The sequence below is a fragment of the Eupeodes corollae genome, chromosome 3 (genome assembly GCF_945859685.1).
Source record: "Eupeodes corollae chromosome 3, idEupCoro1.1, whole genome shotgun sequence".
Lineage (NCBI taxonomy): Eukaryota > Metazoa > Arthropoda > Insecta > Diptera > Syrphidae > Eupeodes > Eupeodes corollae.
The window spans coordinates 11651226-11661118 of record NC_079149.1 but is presented as its reverse complement, the minus strand read 5'-3'; the positions used below and the strand labels follow the sequence as shown (position 1 = coordinate 11661118).

The window sequence follows — 9893 nt, the reverse complement described above, 5'->3', positions numbered from 1 at the left end:
TGTTGGGTATGCTGTCAAAAATTTGGAGGAATAGCTCTATAAGCTTAAGAACAATGATATGACTGTTTCGCACAAATGTCGAATCTGTGCTTCTTTATCGGTGCAGCACTTGGAAGGTTACTTCAGCCATAACAAGAAAGCTGAAAACCTTCGTGAATAGATGTCTTTGTATCATCCTAAGGATTTTTTGGCGAAACCGTATTTCAAATGAGGTCATTCATAGCAGGATAGGTCAGGAACCTATAAAAACTATAATATGAAGACGTAAGTGGCTATGGATTGGACAAACGCTTCGAAAAGGTAACGACTGCATTGCAGGCCGAGCACTGCAGTGGAATCCGCTCACACAAGAAAGAAGAAGAGCTGGACGACCGAGAAGCACATGGCGCAATACAGTCGAGGCGGAATCAGCGTCAATAGGCAACAATTGGTGGGAGCTGAAACACATCTCCGGAAACCGTACACAATGGTGCGTAGGCGTAGTAGAGGCCCTATGCCAGTTTAGGATTTCAAAACGGACTAAACAGGTTTGAGGACCTAAAAAAGTATAAGTAAGTAAGTATTAAAAATGCCTGTCATTGAAAAAAAATTCCTGATTGAAATCCGCCGAAAAATGTTTACTGACAGAAATCTGTCATTGGAATTGTGTGGAATTGGAACAAAAATCAATGGAACGATTCGTTTCACTTTTGAACATAAAAGTATCAGCTGTTCAGGAAAATGAAAAATATTGTTTGATTTCCTATAGATCAATACATTATATTTTGACAAAAAAAAAAAAAACAGTTTTGACTACGTATTAGGAAAATTTAGAAATTATCAATAGTAAAAGTTTAAAAATACGAGTAAATGTATCATAGCCCAAATAAAATGGTGACTATACTTTTTCTTAAATCTGATGGGCTAAATGTAGTTTATATTTTATTTAATTTTAGAGAAGAATATTAACGGTTTTCTGACAACTCTTTAAGTGTCATTTAGTAATTTTGTTTGTATAATGTCAAAATTTTAAATACTAAAACTAATTAGCACCAAGTAGTGACAATTTGCACAGCAATACTCATCAAAGACCTCCAACTCGTGTCCCCAAACAAATCCGCATGGAAATTTATAATAATTCGCAATGTGACACACATTCGTATTATCAAAACAATAATACACCATAAATACCTATAATTTTAAGCTTGGAGCTTATTTGAATTTATGAAAACTTTTTGTTATTTAAGTATTTATTTTGGTTCTTATCACTATAAACACATTTTTACAATTGAATATTATATATTTACACTCATTCACTCATATTTATTTTGCAGCGTATAAAAGTCGTTTGTATTGTAATTAATAATAATTTTTGTTTGTTATTAAAATCACATCGCATCATATGTTTTTTATTTTTTGTTGTTATTTTATTTTAATTGTAAATTATTACAGCAAACAATAGCAGCGTTTTTGTTGTTGTTGATGATGATTTTGTTCTCGATTCAGTAATCATTCCGGTCGTATGAACCTAGGAACCTGTTACACTTGGAACAATAATGATGACCAGTCTTACAACTCCTCATGCAATAGGGTATAGTACATGCACAGCAGCACCATCTGTTTGTTTGTTTTTGTTTTAAATAAAAGTACAATAATTATGGTTAGTTGAGAAATAAAAGAACTGCGTGGTGTAAAACCTACCCTACAAGACAGAGAACCACAGCAAATATGTGGGTCCTTCGGTTGGCCGTAAAATGCATTCGGGTCCTCCGACGTTCTCCACATTCAGGACAAGTGATTTTTGACGGTCTGGGACCCAGTTTAAGAGATTCAGATTCTTAAGAGTATAAAGTTAGCGAACTGTCAAAATCATCGGCCATTTTTGTTTTTCTCACCTGGTTCTTCGACGGCTACGGGATGTTGTATTGGATCGACATTGTAACTTTCCAAGCCACCACTGATTGTAGGTGGATGATATTGGGATGGGTTCTGAAAGCCAATTTGAGTGGATGGGGAAGGAGCGCCCATCGCCATATCGTACGATGGTGGCGCTTCCACCGGCGGCTCTGCATTATTTTGTGACGTAGATGACGCTTGACCTGGTCGCCCTGTCAGACTTGGATACATCATGGAATGTTTTTGATCCATTTTATTTTATTTTTCTATGAACTTTGTACAACCGACGGACGACGCGACGACACAATAAATTACTTTCTCACTTTTTTTTAATGAATTGAATGCGGATTCGTCATGAGCAACAAGTTCGCTAAGGTTGCGTATAAGCTAGGCACTAAATTCGAGGTAGCTTCAGCTGGCTTGAGAGTGGTAATATTGTATTTAGGTTTCTCAATCTATCTGTTTGTCATATACAAGTATATCGTTTTACTCGTAGAGTGAATATCTGTAGAATGGAGGAAGTTTAAAGCAACTCCAAAAAATAATGTTTAAGCTTTGATGGGCTTGTGGCGCAGCTGAGCGGTATGTATCTATTTTTGATGGTTTATACTTTTAGTTAAAGTAGAATGTAGCTATTTTACTCTTGGTCTTTTGTTTAGACATCGCTTTCGACATTAACTTGTTTATTTTTTCGATTCTGCTTTACTTTTGCTTTCATTAAAAAACGATTGTTTGAATGTATGCGCAAGTGTAGATAGGATTTCCATTTTAACGAATTTTAAATTATGGTAAACACGCTCTTCTTTTTAACAATAAATTATTCTTTTTTTTTAATAAACAAATTAAGCTTTGCCGATAGAAACGAAGAAGCGGAAATTAGGTTTAATTCCAAAAATGAGGGGTATACAACTTTTTGAATTTTTAACTTTGTCTGTGTATGAAAATGAGCAATTTTCTAGCAACAATTTTACACGTCGATTGCCGAAAAAAGGGTTTTAAAATCGTGATTAGCGATTAAAATGGTGTTTTATTTTTGACATTGAGTGACTTACTTTTGGACTTAAGGTGTACTGTAGGCGTATTCCAGATCTAATTAGCAATAAAGCGCCAGTTTTACGGTTTTTATTCTGAAGTGTCAGTCAAATTAATAGTGACAGAAGTAGTGACAGTAGAACTTATAATTTCTTCATTGAATACTTGAAAAAGTTTCTCAATAAGAAGGTCTTTGATAAAATAAAAAAAGAACAAGTAATTAATTACACAAGAATCAAATTTTATTAACAATTTAATCGACCTTTGATCAGTATTTAAAAATGACGTGTACAAATACAAACAATTATTTATGAGTAATAACTATATTTTCTACAAAATATAATGTAGTCAATTTATTAAGTTTGTTTTTTTTTGGATGCGAAAAAAGTTTCGATGGCTTTTGTTTATGATTTGACAGTTGAGGTGATCAAACTGTATTATTGGCGTTTCTGTTCAGTAAATTTTGAACTTTCATGAATCGTTTGACAACAGAACAGTGGATCCAAATTGTTGAAATTAACTAAACTAATCTAAACCTCAATGACATTTTGTTCTAACAAGATGGCGTGCTTAACTGTCAATTTATTGATAAAGCAATTTAGTGGCAACTTAATTTCTCGAAGAGGCGCGCGGCCCTTTTAACAGGACCTCTTATTAAATAGACAGATAAATTCTTTATTTTTAACTTCCTCTAGGTTAGGTAGTTATTGTAATGGGTCCGATTTGTCAAATTGAAAATGTTGACATTTCTCGATGTTTCAAGGTCCCTAGAGTCGAAATAAAAGGTTTTTAGAAAGATGTCTGTGCCTGCGTACGTTCGTACGTCCGTATGCCCGTATGGCCGTATGTCCGTATGTCCGTATGTCCGTACGTCCGTATGTCCGTATGTCCGTACGTTCGCGACGTTTTTTTCGTCGTCCATAGCTCAAGAACCAGAAGAGATATCGACTCCAAAAAAATATTGTTATACAGATAATAAGGCAGAAAGATGCAGAAAGGGCTCTCAAGAAAATTGAGTGGGTGGTTTTTTTTTATACCATAGCAGTTTTAAAAAAAAGGTGAAAATTTCGGTTAAACCTAAATATTTCATGAACCAATGACGCTAGAGGCTTGAATTAAATTTTATATTATATATTGTAACGTGATACAAAACAATTAAATCAAAAAACTGAAAACAAATTTGTCACCTCCAAAATTTTACGACTAAAATATGATTCCATATCCAAACCAATTTTGTGCAACGAAAAATAATGTTTTTGACATCTGATAAAATTTTGAAAAAATCTAATTGACAGTTTTTTTTATAAAATTTAAAAACATTACCCAAAGTTGGTAAAAATTGATTCTCAACTCAAATATTTTGTTAAAAACTTAAGATTAAGGCTTCAAACTTATTTTTTCTTATAAGAAGTATTGTTTTCAACATTCTGAAAAATGTTGAGAAAAATCGAATTGACTGTTTTCTTACAAAAAATAAAAACCTAACAAAAATATTAATACAACTTGGTAAAAATTGACTTTCGACACAAATATCATTTCAAAAATTTAAGATATTGGCTTTAAACGACTTTTATCTTTTAAAATATATTGTTTTCAACATTCAGTCAAATTTTGAAAAAAAATCGAATTGACAGTTTTTTTACAAAATAAATAAAAAATTAACAAAAGTTGGTAAAAATTGATTTTCGACTCAAATATCTGTTCAAAAATTTGAGGTTATGGTTTCCAACTAATTCTAACTTATAAGAAATATAATTTTCAACATTAGGACAAATTTTGAAAAAAATCGAATTGACAGGAAATAAAAACCTAAAAAAAACAACAATACTAAAACTTGGTAAACATTTACTTTCGAATCAAATAGCTTTTCAAAAATAAACAATATATGTAAGCTTCAAACTTATTTTATTTCACAGAAAATATTATTTTAATAAAGAACGCAAAGCACCAGGAACTGACGGAATTCCTATTGAATTTTTCAAATATGCCAATGGTGATATATTAGAAATTCTTACAAAAGAACTAAATCGAATATTTGAAACTTGAGACGTCCCTATGAGCTTCCAGCAGAGCGTAATCTTTCCAATTCTTAAAAAAAGGAGACCATAATGAGGCTGATAACTATAGAGGCATTTCATTTTTAAACTCAGCGCTAAAAATACTGATGGGGGTTATGGCAAATCGTTTTATGAGTTGGACTTTACAAAACAGATGCTTAAGCGAATTCTAGACAGGATTCCGTAAGAACTACTCGACCATAGATCAAATCTTCATTCTGAATACGACAGCGCAGACTTTTATTATAGAGAAGAGAAAGCTCTATGCGTTTTTTGTGGACCTAAAAGCTCCATTTGATACGGTGGACAGAAGCGCACTTTTTTATAAATTGTACAATATAGGTCTATCAAGAAAATTTGGCAACTTGATTGAAAAATTGTATGAACAAACGACTTCTGCTGTTTGGGACGGTAGCCAACTGTCAATTTTTTTTTAAACGATTATTAATGCGGCGGTGTAAGAATTGGGGGAATCCTTATTAAACTTTTGATGTATGCAGATGATTTGGTACTCCTTGCGGAAACACCAGAACGCTTACAGCGAACGATTAATCAGCTGAAAAAATACTGTGATGAATGGAGGCTGAATTTAAACATAAATAAATCCAAAACGATGGTGTTTAGAAAAGGATGTGGGTGCTACGCTAGGAATGACAAATGGTTTTTTGATGGACAGGAATTAGAAACAGTAAAGTCATATAAATACATGGAAATACATATCTGCTGCAACATGAACATGTGGTAACAACACTTTCAGGAGAAGCTATCTTCATCTAAATCAGCTATAAGTGCCGCATGGAAAAACTGTCTGGAAGATAAACATATATCGATGAGAATCAAATACCAATTATTCCAGGCAGTTTCCAAATCAATAATGCATTATGGAGCTCAAGTGTGGGGATACAAATCATACGATACAGTAGAAAAACTACTCCGATTTTTCTTAAAGCGAATTTTCAAGCTTCCACAATCCTCACCAAACCATTTTGAAACAGGAATCTCACCACTATTGGTAGAAACATTGCTACTTTATTTCAACTTCATTGTGAAATCTATGGTACTGGACAGAGAAAGGTTGACCCAACCAAAAGTTCCGTGATAGAGAAGAGAATATTGTTTTATGAACATTGGAAAGCACTCGCAGAGTTCGCTGGTCAGACTTTAAGGATTACTATGGATAAAATCCATCAATGGAAGGAAGAGTTCGATAATTTCATTAAAGATGTGGATGAAAAAATGCGAGCGGAAAGCATTAAAAAAGCACTAACTTCAAATGAAAATTTATTACTTATTTATCACTTCCTGGGAAGACGTCCTGTGTTAAAGGAGTTCAGGATTAATTTTCTTTGGAAATTAGAACTGGAGGAACCAGAAATGAAAATGATTTTAAATGCCGCTGACTGGAAAAAATTGCACAACTATTGTCAACAAGCATCGAAATATAGAAGAACTATAATCGAAGAAAATTTACGTTACGCCAGTCTCCATGTAAATAGCATAATTTGGTGTTGAATTTGGTAGTCTAAACAAGCGGTTGAAAAAATTTCTTTGAATTGCTTCAAACTCCTCGAGAGCCAAGTATCCAAAAACTTGAGCACCGTAGCACGTACAAGTGTTGACAGTTGCTTGAAAGGCCCGATATTTTTACACAAGATCGATTTTTGGATTGGCAAAAAACTTTGGGCATAATAAAATCAACGCAGTTTTAGCCTCTTTGCTTTTTTGTTTGGCATGCTTAGAAAAATTTAAATTATGCGTAAAATTAAAACTGCAAGATATTTAAACTCTTGTACTACTTCAATGCGTTCATAATTGAGTGACTGTTGACTGGAAAGTTAGTCAAGAAAAATCTCCCTAACTATCAAGTCAAGTCTACTTCTGCCAAAGTGACAGTTGATCATGTCTTTTCATTCAACTGAAAGCTGAACTTTATTACTCTATGATTTTTTTATTTTTTGCATAGCTTTATGTAATGTTTTTCGTGAAAGGGTTCCTTGTCAATTTGTAAAAGAAATAATTACAGTACAAAATACAAATAGACTTGAATTCTTGTCTGAGGAGTGTTTAGTAGGCAGCTATGTTTTTGGTAGTTTTTGTAAGATGAACTTAAAGAATAACATGATACTTGAAAAAATAACTAGTTGACTGCATCAAGGAATGAAGTTGACTGCAAATGTGTAACAACATTTTTTGTAAAATTAAAAAGTTTGAAGTCAATATTTTCCTTTGTTCTCAAGATACTTGATTCGAAAACCATTTTTTATCAGTTTTTGGTTATTTTTATAGGTTTTCTTTTTTTGTAAACAAAAACTTGACTATTGGATTTTGTTTCGTATTTATAAACAAACCTTTATTCAATTTTGTTTGGAATTTATACCAATTTGGGATTATGGTATTTTTGACATTAAATTGATATTTTTGAAGCACCAAAACAAAATGATTTAAAGCCCGAAACCTATATTTTTGTTAATTCTGAAGATATTTAGGACGAAAATGATTGATTGGAATGTAAGGCCGTACAATTACTCGTATTTCGGCTTATGAACGTATATAAACACGCACACACAGAATCTTGCGACCTTTAAACGTCCAACAATATTTCTGTTTTGTATTATTATTAAACAATTCTCAAGCTACGATATAAAATTAAAATTAAAGTGATGCATGAATTCAATTCAATCTTAATTCAATGTGAATGAACTTTACTTTTACTTTTGTTTAAATGAGTGATGTAAACAAAAGAGTATTTTCAACCTTAAGGCAATTTATTGGATTGGAAGTTATACTTAAAAATTACACCATGGCAACCCATAGTTTGATAATTTTTATGAATTTTTAAGAAAAAGAATTGAAATTAAACGCATAAGTAGTTATGAACAGCTCCCTTCTTCTTGCCTCTTTTCCATCTAGTAACCTTTTTATACTTTTGGTAAACAAATTTTCAGTGTAGAAACCTTAACTTATACAGTGGCGACAAAATAAATAGCACAATATATGCTAAGATCTGTTTATTGAAAGTTTTTGGCACTTTCTTAACTTCAAAGAACTGTTTATTAATGAGGAAGTAAGAACAAAGATATATTTGATTTATTAAAAAAAATAAACTGTATTAAATTCATAAAAAAAACATCAATCAAAACATTAATACAGTTAAAGATTTTCTAGGACAAAATAAATAACACATTTCATAAATAACGAAACAAAATAACATTGCCACACAATTAAAAGAAAATAGCTACTATTTGGTTGGGTTACCCTTATTTTTAATCATAGCAGCACATCGGACGGCGGGCGGCGGTTCATAGATAAAAAAAGACTCCGGCATCGTTCAGCAGGTACTGAGTACCAAGCTCGTTGAACTTCCTGCCAAAGTTTGTTTAAATTTGAAATGACAGATCTTTAAACGTCACTTCATAAGTTTTCAACAGGATTGACATCTGGGGACTGGTCTGGCCATTCCATAGCACTGATTTTTTGGGCGGATAGCCACTGCTTAACCGACTTAGCCGTATGTTTAGGATCGTTATCCTGTTGAAATGTCCACTTCAAGGGCATTTCATCCTCAACATCCCAAAGGATTTCTTGTATTTTATCTGCTCCATTATACCTTTTATACGATGAAGTGGCCCCAAACCATGCCAAAAAAACATCCCCAAACAAAAATGCTACCCCACCGTGCTTAACACTCTTTATGGTATACATATTTAGGGTCACATTCCTGGTTGATTCCGCGTAGCACATATTTTTTAACATCTGACCCGAAGCGAATGAATTTGGACTCATCGCTCCATAAGATATTTCTCCACCAATTTGGATCTTTTGAAATATGATCCTTAGCAAACTGCAGTCGACGAGAGAGATTGCGCTTAGAGACATGTGGTTTTTTTCTCGCAATTCTTCCGAACAATTTTTTTTCACGTAAACAATTTTTAACTAAACTTACAGACACTTTAATATCAAGTTCTTGTTCATTTGCATTTTTTATTGTTGAAGCAGTCATGAATGGATCAGCTTTACTCAGGCAATATCAGTTCGAGGGATGGTTTTTCTTGTCCGGTTCTTGTGAATTTTATTTTGAACACTCCTTTTTTTCTCGAAAATGGTGAAGAGCATTAATTACCTTCTTCCTTGAACATGCTAATTCCCGCGCTACCTCCGAGTTTGTGTGTCCATCTTAAAAGTCAAAAAACTCGTAGCCTGAAGCCTCTGTTGAGTGTTTGCCACGTCCCACACTATAATTTATTAATTCAAATTGAAGAATCTATCAAAAAGTGTCTACAAAATTCTGAACTTTACCATTTACCTTTTAAAAAGTAAGAATATGTATGAAAACTTTACTTAATTTGCAACGAAAACAATGTTGTGCTATTTAAATTGACTTATCTTAATTGCACCTTGGTACCGTTTGACTTCCATTTGGCTTTGTTTATAAAATTGTTTGTACATAATTGATTTACCGTTACTTTACATTGAAAGTACATAGCAAAAAACCTCCTACGGTATTGACATAGATAACTCCTCTTTCTGTTAAAGCCCTAGAGAGAATTTTTAACATAACTGTGCTATTTATTTTGTCGCCACTGTACACATAGTCCTTATCACAACTTTCATAATTTCAAGCAAACGCATAAATTATTCTTTTATCGAAATAATCAAAACAGTTGTTATGCATTTGTTTAATTAATTTAGCGGCAGAAAACAAAGATAACTTGATAAACCAAGTGTGTTTTTGTTTTGAAAATAATCAAAGGGTGTTTTTTGCACTTTCGAAATAAAATAAATTAATCATATTTAATTTCTTAACCGCAACAAATACAACAAAAATGAAATAATTATTTAATTTTAAACTTTATAATATTCAAACCATTTTTACAACATTTTTTTTTTTTTGTATTTTAGTTTTATTCTTAATCTTTCAACTCACAATGT

The 9893-nt window shown here is 32.5% G+C and overlaps 1 protein-coding gene across 1 annotated transcript; it reads right to left on the bottom strand.

Annotated features, from left to right (window-relative positions):
* Window positions 1-1445: 1445 nt before the first annotated feature.
* On the bottom strand, window positions 1446-2395 carry LOC129952509 (lipopolysaccharide-induced tumor necrosis factor-alpha factor homolog). The gene is made up of 3 exons (XM_056065116.1): window positions 1875-2395; window positions 1681-1816; window positions 1446-1596 (listed from the first exon to the last, which is right to left on the bottom strand). Exons 1-3 carry the CDS (start codon window positions 2125-2127, stop codon window positions 1482-1484), a joined length of 504 nt encoding a protein of 167 aa, XP_055921091.1. The 5' UTR covers window positions 2128-2395; the 3' UTR covers window positions 1446-1481.
* Between the last annotated feature and the right edge of the window lie 7498 nt (window positions 2396-9893).